We start from the raw sequence: 20,293 nt of genomic DNA, 5'->3' as shown, positions 1-20,293 counted from the left end.
GACCAAGTAGTTTGCTTCAAGAAATAAGGGATAGCATACGGAGTCTTTTGCTTTTCTAACGTGGGGTAGAGGATGTCAGAAATAACTTCTATCATTAATATTTCCATTGAAATTATATTATTGGTATTTGAATTCACAGAGTTGAATCCATAAATGTATGGGAAAGTATAGTAATTCCTTTTTTTTTTGTTACAGAAGTCAAAAGTTTCCAGTAGGGAAGCAAATGGACTTTCAAGTGATTTTCTTATTTCACTTGTGTCAATGAGGCTTTTACTATGAAGTTTTCTGAGTGTAGCTCAGAGGCAATGAATCCTTCACTTTGAACAGCATGAAATATCTGGGAGTTAGTTCTTATCTGTTAAATTAATAGTTCATGGACCTGAGTTTCATAGTTTGTCCTTAATTGAGGGTAGAATTAAAGTTTTTCTCCCTAATGAAAAACAAAACTTCTCTGCTTCTAATCTGAGATTAGTTTTGACAAAGATTGTGGTTTGCTCATGGATTTAATTAGGCAATTTTCATTTTATCCTACTTTAAGAAGTTGTCTTTATGGGATTCAGGAATTTTTTTTTTTAACAGGGAGATGATGCAGGGGACAATTACTTATCAGCTCGTATCATAGAGAGCTGATGCCATTATTAGACTGTCAGGCTGAAGTGACTTGAGATGATGAGAGATACTTTTCAAGAGCACTTGTTAGTTGGTTAAAAAAAAAAGGAGAAAGTTCTCTACTAGTACTTCCCTTTATGGCAACAATCTCACCTTTTAGAAATTATAAACAAAATTCTCCATTAAGCACTTTCTGCAATGGACGTTCTGTGAACATTATCTGCAGATAATTTATTTCACTGAAGGCTTGAAAGCCCAGGCATGTCTTCCCAACATGGAAAACGGCTCCTATTGTTCTAAATAGATGAGACTCAGCTCTGACTCTGATTCTTCCTCATCTGAGATCTTTAATGATGCCATAGGAGAACCAGTCACAGTGCAAAACAGGAATTTACTAAATAATTCCATTGGAAGATAGGCTAATTTCATATCGATTCTTTTCTGTTTTGTCCTACATTTAAAGTACACTAAGCTTTTAATAAAAAAATAATCATGTTCCAGGTTGTTAACGCCTACCTTTCTGCACTGAAACAATTATTATGTTTTCTTTAATTTATTATTGCTATATATTAAGCTTATCTTGGGTCAGTTTGTGTGTGTGTGTGTGTGTGTGTGTGTGTGTGTGTGTGTGTGTGTGTGTGTGTGTGTGTGCCCTTGAACTCAAGGCCTAAGAGCTGTCCTTGAGCTTTTTTGCTCTTGTGTTAAGCTGGCTCTTGTCTACTTTTTTAATTTTTATATGCTGGTATTTTGAACTCAGGCCTCATACTTGCTAGGATGGCACTTGAGCCACATTTCCAGTCCTTCTTGCCTTCTCGTCTGCTTTTCACATGTTCCTTCCATCCTCAACAGGACACTAACATTTTTATAAATTGTTATCTGGGGAAGACCAGTTATAAGATTCAGTTTGTAAGATTATTTTATAGGCTAGAGAATGCTTAGCTAATATGTTAGAATATAGAAAATAGTATCTTTAAAAAAAACTATTACTGACAGGCCATGGGAAGAATTACTGAAACAATAATTTAAAGGCATCAAACCTCACTAGGTCAAATGCATAAAATGTTTACACATTATTTTGTCAGGAAAAACGTCTAATTTCTTCCTACAGATTGATAAGAGCTGACTATGTTTACTATAGGTTTACTATGTAGAACAGGATCGTGGTTCATTTGCTTGCTTAGTAGGCAACCAGAATTTTGTTGTTGTTGTTGCGTGAACCTACAGGGTAAAGGGTCAGATGTATTCCACAGCTGTTTTCAATCTGTTGAGGGCTAACCAGTATATGATACTATTCAAGTCATAGTCCTTTGATGCATGTTATGAAATTAAATGCTTACTAGCTAACAGGGATTCTAAAGGTGTAAGGGTGGTCTGCTCGCTGGCACTATATTTATCAGGTCACCAGTAACTAAACTTTGTCTTGCCTTGTTTTGAGTTTCACTATTACACTAAAAATATTTCTTTTAGGAGATAAATAATTTCTACTTACTAATAACAATACTGTTGTTATAAGTCAAATAGATACCTAATATACAACAGTAATATCACCGATATGCTAATAATATGTTACATACAGTATACAATGATATATGGTTAAATATTAACTTTAGCAATTTTATTAAAATTTACTAATATAATATCACTGATATTTTAATATATTACTAAAATATTTTTACTTTTTCAAGAGACTGTTACTCTCTTTGTAATGACTTAATATTAGTTGTTAAATGATTAGAGGGAATATATTGATATTAATAAAGGTGATGTGATTTGAGTAGTGTTTTATGACTTGTATTTTTATATAATTTTTGGGCATTCATTTTTATAAAAATTATTTAAAAACTTCTGTAGTTTCTTTTCATTCTTGAGGTTTGTTAGAACAGAGATAAACACTTATCCTCTGAATTCCATGTTCACATTCACTATGATTAAAATCTCATGAGCCAATGTCTTTTCTTGCACAATATAAGTTTTGAACAAAGCTGTTTTCTCTTTCAATTTTGATGTACTTAACACTATATGCTTGAAAGTCCCATAAGTATGGCATAAAGTTAGAGGATGTTATATTTTTGTCTATTATACACTTTATGCAGTGAACAACTTACTATCTTTTGGTTTCAAACTTTAAAAACTTTAAAGTATATACTGATTATATAAGCTTTACTTGTAGGGCATGTAAAAAGTTGCAATGCATTATACTCCCTTTCCTTAAAAGGTAAAAACTAGATATGCTTGAAAACCATAGATTTTTCTGAATTTATGAGAAAGATGAAGATTCAATGGCACCTCAGTGAATTAATATCATTGATGCCTGCGGTTTCTTGAGGATTTGAGGTTCCTTAAAGACTTGGTTATTCAATTTTTTTTCTTTGTCGGTCGTGGGGCTTGAACTCTGGGCCTGGGCGCTGTCCCTCAGCTCTTCAGCTCAAGGCTAGTACTCTACCACTTGAGCTACAGCGCCACTTCCGGTTTTCTGGTGGATTATTAGAGATAAGAGTCTCACGGTCTCTCCTGCCCGGGCTGGCTTTGAACCACGATCCTCAGATCTCAGCCTCCTGAGTAGCTAGGATTACAGGCGTGAGCCACCAGCGCCCGGCTTCAATTTTTTTTTCTTGTCAATCATTGTTCTCCCACTATCCCTTCTTTTTTCTTTCTTTCTTTTTTTATTGTGAAAATACTGTACAGAGGGGTTACAATTACATTGGCAAGGTAATGAGCACATTTCTTATCAAGCATTGTAGCCTCCCCCTTCGTTTCCCCTTCCCATCCTCCCCCTAACGCCCACCCACCCAATCCTCCCTGCTCCCTTCCCCCCTCACCAAAGTTGTAAAGTTCGTTTTTGACATAACGACTTGTACATCTCCTCGTTGCAATGGGTCCACCTGTATCCCTATTTAAACGATTTTGTTGGTAGTGATTTAAAGTTCAATCAGAATAATAGCAGCTTCACTTTCAAACCTCTTCCTCCAATAATGACTTTTCATCAACTTATGTATTATTGAGTAGTAAGCTCAAGAGTATAAGAAATGTGTACTACTTATTGGCTTCTTAAAACTTTACTCAACTGAAGAGCTGCTATGTGGGGTAGAAAGTTTGGTTTTCTTTTCTTTCTTTCTTTTTTTTTTTTTTTTTGGTCGTGGGGCCTGAACTCTGGGCCTGGGCACCGTCCCCCTCAGCTCTTCAGCTCAAGGCTCACGCTCTACCACTTGAGCCACAGCACCACTTCCGGCTTTTTTCTTTTTGCTTATATGGTGCTGAGGAATCGAACCCAGTGCCTCAGGCTTGCAAGGCAAGCGCTCTACCACTGAGCCACCTTCCCAGACCCAGAAAGTTTGGTTTTCTAATTAATCCTTTTCTGCTTAGCAGATATATTAACTAAAAAGCACACTCTCATTGACCTGAGAGCTGTATTTTTAAATTGTAACTCAATAAATAGTTCTTTGGGGTTTATTAAAATAGGAAACAAAAATGTGTTTTATTATTACAATATGATTGGTTTGCAGGTCAAATCAACTTTCTCTAGTGCAGGGTCTCTGTAAATTTGATACATAAAACTTAGTAATTGTGAATCACTACAGAGAAGATTTATTTTATAGTTTTAAAATTCTCACCAGCTTGAGAGAATTTCTACTTGAATAGCGCAGCTAAAAGTCAAAGATAGTTTTCCAAAGTTATTTTAGTTTTTAAGCACCACTCAATAAATTTTTATGATTCTTGGACTATGAAATCAGATTTTGTCTTGCTAATAACTACTTGACATTATGAAATCCAGGGGCAATAATTTATTTTATTAATTAAGAGACCTTGTAATAATGCCATGTTTAATAGTAATAAGAATTGGATAGTATTATTAGGAATTGGGTGGACATATGAAATAATGTTATTCATGACTAAAATTTATCTTGATTCACTTTCTAAAAATAACTCAATACATTTCATTTCTCTGGTAGTTTCATTAAATATTTCATGAGAATAATTTAGCTAGATAGGGTATTTCATTAGTTATGCATAAATTCTTTTAAATCAAAGCAGAAAAGAATAAAGCTTTGGGTAAGTGTTAAGATATGTGAGAATAAATGATAAAAATTAATCTAACCAAGATGCCAATCATAAAATAAATTACATTGCTGAAGAAAAATGTGAACATCAAATTAAAAAGAGGAATTACATTCTAAATCTAAATTAAGGTGGGTGAGTAGAGTTGAGTTACATATAAAGAAAGATTTGAGGTCAAAACTATAACAACTTTGTGGCAAGCCAACAAATCACAGTTTAGATACTTCCTGAGCTACAGCTAATATGCCTGCATTCTTGAAGTCAAGAATTATAGTAGAAGATAAGTAGAATCATTGTGGAAAAACAATGTCTGTTAACCTAAGCTTCTAATTTAAGTGTTTGAATGCTTTTCTTTGTCTTGCAGAGTCAAAGTCCAAGTGTATGGGGCTGGGAATGTGGCTCAGTGGTAGAGTGCTTGCCTTGCATGCATGAGGCCCTGGGTTCGATTCTTCAGCACCACTTAAGCAGAAAAAGCCAGAAGTGGCACTGTGGCTCAAGTGGTAGAGCACTCACCTTGAGCTGAAGAGCTGAGGGACAGTCCCCAGGCCCAGAGTTCAGGCCCCAGCACTGGCAAGCATCTTGTATATACATTTTTCTAATTTGGGGAGGGGAAGGGAAATACAAAAAATGCTGAAATAAGGATACAGGTTGACCCACTGTAACAATGAGATGTTGGAAATGAACTTTACAACTTGGTGTGGGGGTGGGGAGAGGGAGGAGTTGGGGAGGTGGGGAGGGAAGGGATAGTACAGGAAAAACAAAGGAAGAGGTAACAATGCTTGATAAGAATTGTACTCATTACCTTACTCATGTAACTGTAACCCCTCTGTACAGCATCTTTACAATAAAAACATCAAAAAAGTCCAAGTGAGTGAAGAATCCATGTCTGTACGGTTCTACACTTTGTTGATCTCCTGTCTAGAGGGTTGTTAAAATTATGGGTTGTTAAATTATTGATTTTGCAATTTCTAGCTTTAATGTTTTTGTTAGCACAATTACAAATTAGTTTTCCTCTCAAAGAATCACTTCTTAGTAGTCAGTAAGGCCCGGGATGTGAACCATATCCCAGTCCTTTTTAGCTTTAGTTATTATTTCAGATAGGGGCTTATGTTTTTTTTTTTTTTTTGGTGAGGGGGGAGGAATCACCTTGAACAGTGATCCTTCTAGGTATATTCCCTGCATAGCTGGGATTACAGGCATGGACCACCATGTCTGGCTTGTTGAGTTAGTTGGGATGGGATCTTACCACATCTTTCTAGTGCTCACAATGAACAGTGATCCTCCAGAGCTCTGCCTCCAAGTAGCTGGTGATTTTCTTAAAATAACCAATTATAACATGGAGTGCCACTGTTTCTTCTTAGCATCATGTCCCTTTGAACCATCTGGCTTTTTGATTACATGCATGATCATTTCTCGTCTTTTGCTACTGTCTACCAAGGTTGTCAAGGTTGTTATGACTCTAAACTGTAATCCTGTATAGGAGGACCCTATAAAATGGAATGCTGGTACGTAATTGAAACATAAGGAACAATGCCTCTCATTTCTTCATCCAATTAGAACAAAGTAGTGAAGTGAGAAATACAATTCTTCTAAAGATTTGGGTTCTGATCAAGTGGATATAGGCCAGAGGTGATCTCCTGGCAGAAGACATGAACTTTTAAAGTGTGCCCCAAAGCTTGCACTTCTGAAGAAATATACAGAGTTAATACGTTTTCTGAGCTGGGATGTAATTCAATGGCGAAGTGCTTGCCTAAGCAAATACAAAGTCCTGGGTTTTGTCCCTAGTGCCAAAACAAAAAGACAAAAAAAGAAAAAAAGAATGTTTCCTGCTTTAAGTACATCCAGGCCCTGTAGGTAACCATTGCTTATAATTTGGCACTTATTTTTTTAACCGTCTTTAAAATACATCTGCATTGGAAGTGGCACTGTGGCTCAAGTGGTAGAGCACTAGCCTTGAGCACAAAGAGGCTCAGGGACAATGCCCAGGCCCTGAGTTCAAGCCCCAGGACCAGTAAAAAAAAAAACCAAAACCAACTAAAATACATCTGAAAAACATGCCTGCCTACACTTGAAAAACCATGCTTGTTTTACAGCTTATATTCTTTAATAATTTAGTTGTACTAAGTAGGCAATTGAAGGTCACCAAGAAGTGACAATGGATTTATCTTGCCTTGCTTTGCCTGAAGTTGCTTGCCATTAGGTGGCCAAGAATGGACTCTTGAATGAATTATGAAGTAGACTTTGCAATCACTAGGGGGCACTGGAGACAAACCGAAAGAAGAAAATGGGCCAATAACCCACTGATGCACAGTAAGTGTGGTGCGTGTCAGTACAAAGACGACATCTTCAAATGCAGTTGTTACCCTCCGGTTGTAGAACCCTGGATGTGAGTTGCGAACATATTTACCTCTCCCACTAGATGCCGAAATATTTGAGATCATGAATTAGGTACGTATGTTCTTATATTCCATTTGTCGTCTTGCCACATAGTGGACAAAGAAAAGCATTCAAACACTTAAGTATTCTATGTCAGTTATCCTCAAACTTAGAAGCTTAGGTTAACAGACATTGATTATTTCAAAATTGCCATGGTTAGGAATCTGTGTCTTCCTTTGCCTCAAGGTCTCTCATATGGATGCAATGATGGAACTACGTGGGGCTACAGTGTCGTCCGAAGGCACCAGAGGGGGAGGGTCCCCAGCCAAGCTCGTTCACCTGATTGGGCCAAAAGTCAGATCCTCATGGCTCACTAGACCGAGGGCCTCAACTCCTCTCTGGCTGCTGACAAGGTACCTCCATCATCTGGTTTTTGCTACTGAGGTCTTTCCACGGAGCAACTCCTGGCATAACAGCTATTCTCCCCAGAGCAAGTGAGCAAAATAGCTGAGAGAGTGAGTAAGGAGAATTTTTTAATGCCACGCCTGTCAGAAACAACATGCCTTTTGCTCTTCTCTGTTGGAATGAGTCACTGCATCTAGGCAGGGGTATGGAAGTTGTTTTAGAGGCTGCCTACTATAAATACTAAAGATTTTTTTGGCAATTACCACCTTTAAAATTTTAATCCATGTCACTAATCACAAAAATAATGTGATTGTTGACATACTTCTCTGCTTCAGTGTCTGTGAGTGTCATTGCACTAAGATCCAATTCAACGAGTACAGGCTGAGTAGCAGTGGATAATATTTCAATTTTACATACAGAATTCAGTTGTAAAATGAAAAATGATGGGCTTTCCAGATCTTATTTTCAAAGTGTGTAGAACTTTCAGGATCAAACTTGCAAATGAAAATAGTTATTCAAGGACTACTGTATTTTTAAACACAACAAATCAAAACAATGTTAGCCTACCAGAGTTTGTTTAAATAGATTTGACTACTACTTTATTTCTCAAAACTCTTGGATATCATAGTACACAAAAAACCTTGCAGAAAAGTGCCATAAATTTTCCAGTGTCTCAACGTAAAAGGTGTCAGGTGTTGATGAATTGTAGCAGACTGTGATAGAAATGTCTTCAAGGTAAAGAGTACAAAGATGAGACAAATAATCAAAACTACTTTAAAAGAACAGAACCCTCATATTTGGTGCAGAAGCAAGGCTCTACTAATCTTCTCAGACAATAAAATGACAGTGTCAAATTATATAGTACCTTCTATAGGAGCTACATATTTTCTGTCAATAAAATTGTTAATGTGACCTATATTTTATATCCAATTGTCATAATTCATTTAATAAAAGTGCAAGTATATTTGGAAAGTTATTAGGACTTTTGCTTATCTTCTAACAAGTAATATTTTCTTCTCTGGTACAAATAATTTCTGTACATGTCTTTGCAGTGATGATTCCAGCAATGAAACTTCCATTTACCAGGGCATTTAGTGTTTTGGATGAGTACTTTTGCACTCCACTTTTAGGGAAAGAAGATAGAATGGAAACAAGAATAATATGTTAGGGGCTGGGAAGGTGGCTCAGTGGTAATGCGCTTGCCTTGCATGCCTGAGGCCCTGGGTTCAATTCCCCAGCACCACATAAGCAAAAAGAAAAAAGCCGGAAGTGGCGCTGTGGCTTAAGTGGTAGAGCGCTAGCCTTGAGCTGAAGAGCTGAGGGACAGCGCCCAGGCCCAGAGTTCAGGCCCCATGACCGGACCCAAAAAAAAAAAAAAAAAAAAAGAATAATATGTTAGGGTTTTCAAAGTAGCAAATATATAAAGCTTCATGAATTCTACTCATTTATTTTTCACTGAAACAATATCCCAAATCTGGCCAGCTTCTTACCTTGGTGAGCTCTTCATTCCAAGGCCGAGGATATAGATAAAGAGATGTGAATTGTATGATGGTGTCTAATTTTTTTCCTAACGAGTAGAACCTGTCCCTTTTGTTTACTATCCATTGCTCTTAAGCAAAGTCTCACTGCTCAGCCGGAGGTCAGAAGGGTGGAGAAATATGATCTTTCTACGGAGAGGCAGACATCATAATGAACAATAAAGCATCCTATCATATACACTTAGGGGATACAATGATAATTGTATCATTCCATCTAGTCACTAATGATTTATAATGGTTGTCTAACCCATTGGAATGGTCAATGGCTATGCTGATATCATTGCTGACATTTCCAACTTTAGTTCTTTGAAATCCTAATACACATTCCCCTATATCTTTTAGACGCACAGGTCTGTGATGCTTACAGATGCACCATTTGGTGACATGTCTTTATAGCAAGAAATTCAGCTATATCTCATGTAAAGGAAGCCAGGGATAACATTTAAATTGTTTTGAACTTAGCTTAGGACCCTTGGGGAAAACTTTATGTTTATCTTACTTGTGAACAAATTAGCCTGGTATTTATACAAAGTAGAGGCAGGATGTCTTTGATTCCAGAATTCTGGTAAAGTAAGTCAGAAAGGCAATTCTACATTTTGGACATTCCATAACCAAAATTTTTTTTTTTACTATTAGGTAACCAGAAAATGATATTACCTTATTCTTCTCAAACTCCTGAATATGCCAAGATACTAAATACTTCATGAAAAAATATTAGGAATATTTAAGAACTTATAAGGAAAATTATCTTTCCCTGAAGCCTAGAAAATATTTATTTTTTTTTGGCAAAGAGTATTCAGGGATATTCTATTTGCAGAGGGTACACACAGAGCTTAAAAGAACAATTATGAGAAGGATGGCTGAAGAGCAAAGCTGTGGCCCCATGGCACAGACAGAAAACAGAAAAATTTAGGGTCCAAATTTTCCACAAAAAAGTGACCAGGCAAGAAAAGAGGTAGAAATGACTTAAAGATATGTTGTATGAGTGAGGTAGAAATGAGGTACACTTTATTATTTATTTATCTATTTATTTATATAAGGGGTTGAGCTCAGGGTCTCACACAGGCATTCTACCACTTGATTCATACTCCAAGTTCTTCTGTTTTCAATTCCCTTTTCCTATAGGGTCTTACACTAATTTTTGCCTTAGTTGGCCTAAAACAGTGATTCTCTACTTCCTTGTCCTGAATTGTTTGAATTATAGGTGTAGCTCTCCTATGCCTTATCCTAAGTAATGAATCTTTAAAATTTTAAAAAATTGTTATTATAAAGTTGATGTACATAGGGGTTGCAGTTACATAAATCATGTAATGAGTACATTTCTTTTTGGATGGTGTCACCCCTTCCTTCGCTCTCTCCCAGTTTTTACCTCCCATCCCTACCCACAGTTGTATAGGTCAGTATAGTGTCTAGTGAATACCACTCTTTTGTCCCTCCATTTCTGCCCCCCTTTGTCCTCCCAAAGACAGCTAAAGGAACAAACAAGACAAAAACAAAACAAAAGACAATGAAGAAAAAAAACTCATTTCCAATTACTGGAGTTCATTTTGATAAATATTAACTTTTATGACCAGATGTGCCTTTGTGTTCTTTTCCTAAGAATATGCTCCTTTGGTCTCACCGCGTGTGAACGCTTACAGTCCTGGATAATTTATCACGTTCTGTTGTAGTTTAGATCTAGCTTCCTCACATGAGAGAAGGTCTTTGTGAGGTTGGCTTTCCTCACTTAGCATTTGTTCTAGGTTCATCCATTTCCCTGCAAATGACATAATACTCTTAGGATTTTCTTTTTTTTTTTTTTTTTAGGTCCGGTCATGGGCCTGAACTCTGGGCCTGGGTGCTGTCTCTCAGCTCTTCAGCTCAAGGCTAGCACTCTACCACTTGAGCCATAGCGCCACTTCCGGCTTTTGTTTTTTTCTGGTTATGTGGTGCTAAGGAATCAAACTCAGGGCCTCATGCATGCAAGGCAAGCGCTCTACCACTGAGCTACCTTCCCAGCCCCTCTTAGGATTTTCTTTAGAGAGATTCAGAGATGACATTGGAATTTTGTGTACAGAATGCCAGCCTTGTTTGGCTTCTGTTGTATGAACAGGACCATGACCACAACAAAGCAAATGCCCCGAGATGGAGACATTAAAGATGCCAGGGTGTGTGGAAGGGGATGAGATCAGAGATGTGGAGGGGATGCCACGTGGGGCAAATCAAGATGGGCCTCAAAGGTTCTGTGAGTTAATAAAAGATGGGGCACCAAACTCCTGAGTATGTGTCCAAAGGAAATGGAAGTTAAAATGTCAGAGACAGCTGCACTCCAGTGTTTACTGCAACAGTACACATAACCATCAAGAGACAGAAACAACTTAAGAATCCATCAACTGATAAATGGATAAAGAAAATGGCAAATATACAGAACAGAATAATATTTAGCTATAACAAGGGTGAAATCTGTCATGGATTTTCATCCATGACAGAGGACATTATTTTAAGGGAAATAAGCCAGGTGAAGAAGGGCATGTGCTGCATGATTTTGTTTGTATGTGAAATCCATAATATATTGATCTCATAGAAAGTAAGCAGAATGTTGGTTATAGGGACTGGGGAAGGTGGGGGATAAGAAGGGTGGAAAAAGGCACAGATCAATGAGTTCGAACTTATGTAAGACAGGAAAAATAAGTCTGTGTACTCTCGCACAGTGGAGTGACTATAGCAATGGCCTGCGTATTTAAAAAAAAAAATCTAGAAGAAAGATTTTCCTTCCTCCTTCCCAATCTCCCTCCCTCCCTCCTTCCTCTCCCTCTTTCTTTCTTTCTTTTCTTCTTTCTTTCTTACCATGAAGTGTTCAGATAGATAGATAGATATACTCATTCTGATTTGAACATCACATGTTGCAACATCATATAGGATGAGATAAATATGTGTAAAGTTTTTGTATCAATTAGAAATAAGAAAAATATTATCAACTGGATGTGGTGGCACATACCTGCAATCCCAGTATTTGGAAGATTGAGGTAGGAGAATTTCGAGTTCAAGGCCAGCCTTGAACTCAAATGAAGAAAAATAAAATACAGAATTCAAACAGAAATGAAAAATATAAGAAATGCTAAGTACCCATGTGTGAAAATATGAATGTGTATAAATTATTATATTACATGTTATATATAAATTATCCTTGTAAGTTTTGTGGTTTCTCAAATATTATATACATATATGTTTTATTTATATTTATAAATATAGAATATATAAATATGTATATAAGTATATCATATGTTTAAAATGTAAAATAAAAACATGTAACATTTTGGGAAACCAAAGAAATCACCAGGGAAATTAATATTACTGTTTTTAAGTCAAATTGGAAATAATTTGTTGGGCAGGAATAGATACCTAATGTATTTCTTACCTTGAATGTCTGTATTATTAATTCCTAACTCTCTAACTTTCAATTCACTTTGCTCATGTAAAAGAAAATAATATCATAAAATTCAAAGTGAACCTTAGCTGAAAAAGCAGTCTATGGCAGGAAAACCATTTATTTGTGGTAAAATTAGTCTATTTTAGTATATGTGCTGCCCAAGGGTGCACAAACCAGTCCATTTTAGAACACAGTTTTGTGTCTTTGGTTTATTCTGTAGCCTGAGCATGGTGGGTCATAATTGGTACATAATGTGACATAAGGTAAACACTGTTGAATGAATGAATCCTGGGCTCTAAGCTCCTGGAGACAAAATCTATGTCTTATTTGTTTTTTGTATTTCCTCACAAGGTACAACACTCCACACCACACAGCAGCCATTCATTCTTTGTTGAATTAAATTGAACTTCACAGAAATTCTTGTTGAAGTAAATGATCTGGGAACACAAGTGAAAAGTCATGGTGGAAAACTCATTTTAAACACTTACACAGTTCCTTGACAAGGGCTGATGTATTTTTCTTTTTTTCTTTTTTTTTCAGTCATGGGGCCTAAACTCTGGGCCTGGGCACTGTCCCTGAGCTCTGCAGCTCAAAGCTAGCATTCTACCACTTGAGTCACAGTGCCACTTGTGGCAGCTTTTTCTGCTCATGTGGTGCTGCTCTTGCATGCAAGGCAAGCACTCTACCACTGAGCCCCCTTTCCAGCCGCAACAAGGCCTGATTTTCAAGTTCCATCAACCAACCACCAAACCAACCCAAATTGAACTTTATACTCTATTGCTAAGTGGTGGACTATATGTATTTTCTATATCCACCAACACAACACATCCTCCAATGTTTCTAGAGACTTTGAGAGATACACAATGACAGGTAATCATTGGGGTTAGGTTGTAAACCATTGCGAGGTGTAGACTATGTTCATGGATAGAGGACATACGTAATGTTGGGACGTGAATACACTGGTCTTTATAAAACTGCACACTTTGGAGTAAGATGCTTTGATTTTTATTTCACGCCCTTCATAAATTGGACATGGTGTCAAGGAGCCAAGGGTAGGAGGGAACACTGAATTTCAGAATTCCAGCAGGAGGGAATGGCCTGGGATAACTCACTAGTAAGACCATTCACAGCCAGGTAAGGCCAAGGGGGAAAGGGGAGCAGAATGAAGAGGGAAATGAGACTACAGGCAAGACTAAGTTGTATATACCACAGAATTGAGAATACAAGGGAGAGGGTGGGTTGAAGGGGGATGTTGAAGGGATGACACAGCTCAAGATGCAATGTATACCTAAACTGCTTTCATAAAGGGCAACACATTCAATGCACAACCTAAAAATTAAGAAACGTGAGGGAAAGGGAGGGTTAGGAGGGGGTGGGTGAAAATATTGGAAGGGATCAAGATGCAGTGTATTCATAAACTGCTTTGTTGAATGACAACTCCTTTGTACAACTACTTAAAGATAGAATTATTCCTAAAAGAAAAAAAAAAGAAGGAAAGAAGAAATAGTAATTCGATGTCTTTTCTCAATTGGTGGGCAATTCCTGGGGAGAGGAAAGGGATCAGATTAGCCTTTGTTTGGCAGACCGTTCAGTCAGAAATAGTTTAAAAGCCGAGTATTCAGCAGTCAAAGCAACCTGGAGGGCTTCGTGTCAACACAGTTCACCATTGGGTCCAAACCTGCTTGCATCTCAACATCACCTACTTGCCCACAGCTCAGTGTCCAAGCCTCCTTCCTTAGTCTCCACCCCAAAGAGCATGAGGAAAATGAGGAAACTTCTACCGGAGGGAACCGCCTCCTCCCGCCGCAGTTCAAGGGCAGTAGAGGGGTTGGAGCCAGGTCGCCGCGAGTGGCTGCGCAGTCACAGCGTCCCTCGCACCGTCCCGCCCCGCGCGAGAGTTCCCCCGCCCCGGGCCTGACCTCAATCCCTAGGGCTCACACGTGCAGCCACATCGCTAGCAGACGTTGGAAGGGAGACTCTGCGTCTCCAACATGGGCCTGGGGGACCTGAGCCAGTCCAGACAGCGCAGCACCCGGAGACTCCTTGGAGTCCCGGGTAGGGCTGGCCTTTGGTCTCCAGGCTCTCCTTCGACGGGTGATGATACCTTCGGGGGCGACACGGGCAACCACGTGCAGGATCCGAGCGCCCCGGCCAGCTGGCGGCTGGAGGACCTGGGCCGGCGGCTGGTGCGCGTCTTCCAGCGGGTGGTGGCGCGCGGGGGTTCTCGGCGCGCGCGGGAGGCGGCGGCGGCGGCGGCGGCGGCGGCGGCGCGGGAAGAGCGGATCCGGGCGCGGGAAGAGCCGAGCGGGGCGCGCGTGCAGTGCGCTCTGGCCAAGCTGCGCGCGGAGCTGGTGAGCGCGCGGGCGGTGCGACTGGCGCTCCACAGCTCTCTCGGGGGCCATCACCCCCCGTTTTAGGATGGCATAGCCCACCTAAGGACTTGGGGGGTAGGGACAGGAGTTGCTCCCGGAGGCGGGGGGCAGGGGAGAGGTCACTAGCCTCCGATCTTCCACAGCTCTGATGTGTGCACCAACCGTGCCATCAGCCACCTGGGAGGAAAGCGGTCCTCAACGCTGACGCCCATTTTACCTAATCTACACACCATATTTACACAATAAGGCCTTGTGTAACACTGCAGCTTTGGAACATTAAGCAGGTTAGTGAAGACTGAAAGAGGAGGAAACATACGTAGGCATTTTAGATAGCCCCTGTTCAATGAAAAACTTTCTAAATTAAGCGATCTGAAAAAAAGACAAGCACTTCAGGCTTTAAAGCAGTGTTGCTTATGAACCTGGGTAATGGAGGCTTGACATGGAAAGTTCTCTTTGGCACTGAATGCTAATAGAATTGCTACCCCATTGTCATCCACAGTTTAAACCCGGAATCTAAGTTAAACAAAGAAACCATCTTCTTAGACACCAGGCCTGTGCTTTGGGCTGGGTGCCAAGCTGGCTAGCTCAGGAGCCTCTCTGTATTACTGACCCACAATGTGTCTTTACCTTTATCTGCATCTCAAGTCATTTATAGTTAAACCCAGCAAGGAGACCATACTGGAGCTATGAGACACCCCTGCACCTTAATGTTCTAGTAAGTTACTCTACAGCTAAGAATTTTGGGTAAGGAAGGTATCCAGGGACTAGGAGAAGATAGAGAATAAACCAGAGGAGAGTTTGAACTCCAGCATTAGCTAACACCAATGACTTGGGAGAATTAAGAACCAAATGTGAACTTGTTCATTTACCTGGAGATAATACTCATAGAATTGCTGTAAGAATATGAGATAGCATTATGAGAAGTGCCTCCACTGTAAGTACTATATGTTGCTCCTATGTGAAAAATTATAGAATTTGAGGATTATGTCAAAAAGTGTATATATATGTATACACACATATATACATATATAGAGAGAGAGGGAGAGAGGGAGAGGGAGAGAGGGAGAGGGAGAAGGGGGAAATTAGATGTGCCTCGGTCATGGTCATTGGTCAACATTGTCACAAAAGTGCTAATTGTTGGCTGATTGTTCATGAGGAAGAAGCAAGAGTGGATATTTGAGCTCAATATTGTCAAATCTAGAAGTAGTTCCTGATAATACGCTATCAGCTTGATACCTGTAGAACATTCACACACACATATATGCATATACTCTCTGTCAGGATGAGATTTATGGAAAGAATAATGATGAACAAGTCCAGTTAATTTAAAGTCATGTTGTTATTTCTACTGTTTTCTGTGTGCCTAGTCCTCTAAGAGGAACATATTAGTTTCTAGGGTCTCTGAGTGGATTTTAGGTATTCCATAAGCCTAAAATTGAAAAAGGTTTTATGTGCGTGGCATGCATTTTGTTTTCTTCAGGGAGAGTTCACAGCTTTCTCTAAACTCTGAAAGAGATCTATAGTGAAAGTAAAGTTTAAAGACCATTGGTGTTTGAATGCCCTAAATAAGTGTGAATTATACATACTTTAGTAAATAATTATCAACAATTTTGCTCCTTGGTTCTTAGTGGGAAAGTAGAGGACAGATATATATCAATTCACTCATTTATCCTTTCATTCACTCAGGCTTTTAAGGAACCCAGAGACTCTTCCATGTGTACACTCATAATTGGGGATACAATCAGGAACAAGTAACAAACTCTACTCTCAGCAGTATCATTGTAGTCTAGCCTGTGTGTTATGAGAGACATGTGCATGGATATTGTTGAAATGCAAACAAGGGCACTTAGCACCTGCTCATGCAGTTATGGAAGAACTAGCATATGTGTTCAGTGGAAAGAGAAATGACCAAAGAAGTCTTAAAGGGATCAGGAGGTGTGGCTTAGCATAGTATTTCCTCAGGGACTTGCAAGGTGTCTGAACACCTGTAGTGGGAGTTGGCATGGGAGAAAATGCCAAGAAAAAAGCTGGAAACTCGGGTCTGGGCAGGAACCTAGAGCTTTGGGGATGCATTAGAGAATGAAATCTTACAGACAAGGTGCCGTGGCGTTTGGTGTTTGTGCTGTGAGGTTACCATTACTATCTGTTTGGCAGATGCCCATCTGTCTTATTTTTTTTCCCAAACCAAACCACAACAAAAAATCATGTTAGAGGAAAATAGAAAAGATATTTTTCCCAATAGCATTATTTCGCAAAATGAGAAGGGACAGCCAACATAGTATTTGCTTTCTCCTAACATAATGTCCTGGTGACTGCTGATGAGTTGATAAAGAATTTTAAACAGAGAGAATATGTTTCTTATGATGCACATCACACAAACCCCCAATTGAAGATGTTTGCAAGTAGCTGATCATTAGTTTTAGGTGATAATACAAAGATTATATTAGACTAAACTTTGTGAGATTGCCTCCTAGGTGATCTTCCCTAGAGAGATATTAAAAAATTTATTTTAACACTTGAGGACCATCACAAACTCCTCTGGAAGGAGAGTATAAATCAGCCTTGCTCTATAATAGATTGCATCCTAGAGTGAAAAGCATTCGATTATATAAGTACACCCAACTATACATGTGCCTTGAAGGTGTCATTAAATGTTTTTGTTCACTAGGGAGGCATTTTAATCCTGAAAACTTGAAATGACAAGTAATCAAGTAAATGGTCTCAGGTCTGGAACACTCAGATGGCCCCGGGCAGTTACCCTGTGGCTGGGAAAACTCATAAAGATAAATGATTTCACCACGGCTCACATGCCATTGCTGGAAAATAGCCTTTCGTGCCCAGGTATTTTTCATATGGACAGCTTTGTGCATCAGCTAGTTTTGTTTTCATTTCAAGGCCATTTCCAAAGCAATTTATATATCTGGATTTTACCTTGTCAGATAGAGAAGTCCGTTTTATAGCCAGGCCACATACTCAGAATGGGAGAAAAAGAGGAGAAACACATCTTTCTTGATATCTTCGTTTCCTGTTCTTTCTCCTGTGGTGTCAGAAAGTGGTTTCCTTTGATTGGTCTCTCAACCTAATCAAAGTCTTTATTTTCTTCCAAACTTGTAGCTGGATATGCGTTTCCAGAGCCATCAGCTGACCAGAACATTACTGGAGTTAAACTTGAAAATGTTGCAGTTGCAAGAGGAACATGAACTGGAGACTCCTGAGAATCTGGAGCATGGAGACTTGGAATCTGAATCTTAAACATAGCATAGATATTTTTGGACCAATTCTGAACCCTAAAAAACCCTAAAAATACACCATATCTAACTCAAAAACAATCCTAAAACCAACATTATGGATACTTTGCATGAAAACTGAAGGGCATTTTGTAGACCAAAATCATCTAAGAAAGGGAAGAGAAAAAATAGTATAGTATGTTACCATTAAAATATTTATTCTTTGCTTTTATTACTTTTTTAAAGGATTTTTTTTCCCCAGAAAGCATCAAGGAGTGCCTTAATACTAACTTCTAGTATTCGATGTTAGGTTATCTTCTTTCTTTGACATAGCTGAGCTTTCAAATCTGGGCTTGCTTTTGTTTTTCCTGATTATTTATTCTTGTACTGTCTGGTTACTAGCCTGTTTAATGCCTCTTCTTTTATTGAGAATTACCTTTACTTGGATCCTGGGTTCGAATTGTGCCCTTGAGGTGATTTGTCCTCTGGATGTGGCCATCAAACGGGAAAGCTCAAAGTCTAAGAAAGGGGCTGAACCACTGAAGGGACCAATGGGAGGGAAGGTGTTGGGCTTTCTTCTCTTTGTGGTTGAGCTGTGTCAACCCCAGGCTCTGTTGATTAGATACCTGGACTTTTCCATCATTCTTACAGAAATACTCGTTTGCCTAAGCTGACTCAAGTTGAAGTTTCATGAGTTGGATCTGAAAGATTCTTAACTAATACAATTCCTTTTTTCTAGTTATTGGAAGTTAAAATAGTTCTTACTGTCTAACTATACCTTGCTGTCATTTTAATGTAAAATAAGTGAATAAAAATAGTGGCTGGCCTAATTGATATTTGTAATGGTTAATACGTATAAAATAAAAACTGTACCAATTGATGTATTACTAAAAATCAGAAGGCAAGAGAAAACAAGAGGAAATGGCCTTTCTCTTTTTGAAATAACTGCTAGAGTGAAATGTAGATTATGGCAGAGTGAGTCTAGCACGTTGAAGACATGGAACTCAGTCCCTAGCAGCAAAACAAACAAAAACAAAGAAAGAAAGGAACAAAAACATTTTAAAGAGGAAAAGAGGAAGAAAAAGAAAATTGTCTTTAACTTCATTTCCTTTTTGTTCCTCTTTTTTTTCCCTCTGTGGGAATGAGGGATTGCTTTGTTCAAATTTGAGAACATTGTCTGATGAACAGTAGAAAGCATTCTGATATCTATTTTTGGTGGTAATGAGGCTTGACCTCAGGGTCTTGCACTTGCTATATAGGTACTCTACCACTTAAGCCATGCCTCCAGCCCTTTTTGCTTTTGTTAAGTTTTTAATAGGGTCTTACTTTTGGAATGGATTGGCCTGGATAGCAATCCTCCTACTAAGGCTTTCCATGTAGCTGGCATGACAGCAAGCATATGAGTGAATTACACCCTGCTTTTTATTGGTTGAGACAGAGTCTCATGAACTTACTGGTCAGGCTGACTTCAAACTATAATCTTCCCAATCTCCACTTCCTGAGTATATATGATTTCAGAGCTACTACAATCAGCTTACCACTCTGATTTTTGATCACTAGATTCTTCCGCACTCCCCCAATATGGCCTCTTGACCTGTAAATATAATTCAAGACTAAAATCATAATCATATTTGTAGAACAAATTTATTTGTTTCTTCTTTTTACTTCCATAAAACTTTTGAGAAAGGAGTTGGTGGAGTTCCTTGGGACCTGCTTTTTTTTAGCAAAAGCATCTAGTTAGATGTTTGGGAAAGTTAGTCTTAGGTACATTTTAAAAATTGTCATTTATAAACTTGTGACATGTGTAGAAAACATGCAAACTGTTGTATTTAAGTTTGTACAAACAAGTTACAGATTGATATTGGTTAGTATTCATTTAAGAAATTTAATTATACTGACAACGTACTATATTGGATATAAAAAGATTGAAATGCAAATGAAAATGTCTGAAAATGGATGCAGTGATGCTCCATTTTCAGACAAAAAAATCCATTGTTTTGTTGCAAAATTTTGGTTTTTTATTTGTCTCCTTTCAGAGCTAAGCTTAAGTCACCGCATCTTGTAGGGGGACACAGATACAGAAACAGAACAACAAATCTTTGTCCCTAAAGTATCTTATTTGTGGAAGTTATAGTCAGGGGAGGTGGCCGCTCATTGCAGCTGTGTAAAATACAGCGAAAGCCTACAGCAGGGGACACTGTCATTACTAAATGGTCATGCTCTGTTTCTGATCCAGTATATCTCCCTTCTCTACCCTTCCCTTATGTGTGTGTGTGTGTGTGTGTGTCGGGGGGGGGGGGG

General features: G+C 38.7%; 1 protein-coding gene across 1 annotated transcript; it reads left to right on the top strand.

Annotated features, from left to right (window-relative positions):
* The first annotated feature begins 14,384 nt into the window (after positions 1–14,384).
* On the top strand, positions 14,385–18,017 carry Aard (alanine and arginine rich domain containing protein). Its single transcript, XM_042672902.1, has 2 exons — positions 14,385–14,744; positions 17,880–18,017. The coding sequence occupies exons 1-2, from the start codon at positions 14,385–14,387 to the stop codon at positions 18,015–18,017; spliced, it is 498 nt and encodes a 165-aa protein (XP_042528836.1).
* Positions 18,018–20,293: the final 2,276 nt, after the last annotated feature.

The sequence above is a fragment of the Dipodomys spectabilis genome, unplaced genomic scaffold, assembly GCF_019054845.1.
Source record: "Dipodomys spectabilis isolate Male_0828 unplaced genomic scaffold, ASM1905484v1 ptg000783l, whole genome shotgun sequence".
Lineage (NCBI taxonomy): Eukaryota > Metazoa > Chordata > Mammalia > Rodentia > Heteromyidae > Dipodomys > Dipodomys spectabilis.
Note: the sequence above shows the minus strand (reverse complement) of the source record. Positions and strands in the feature narration are given on the sequence as shown.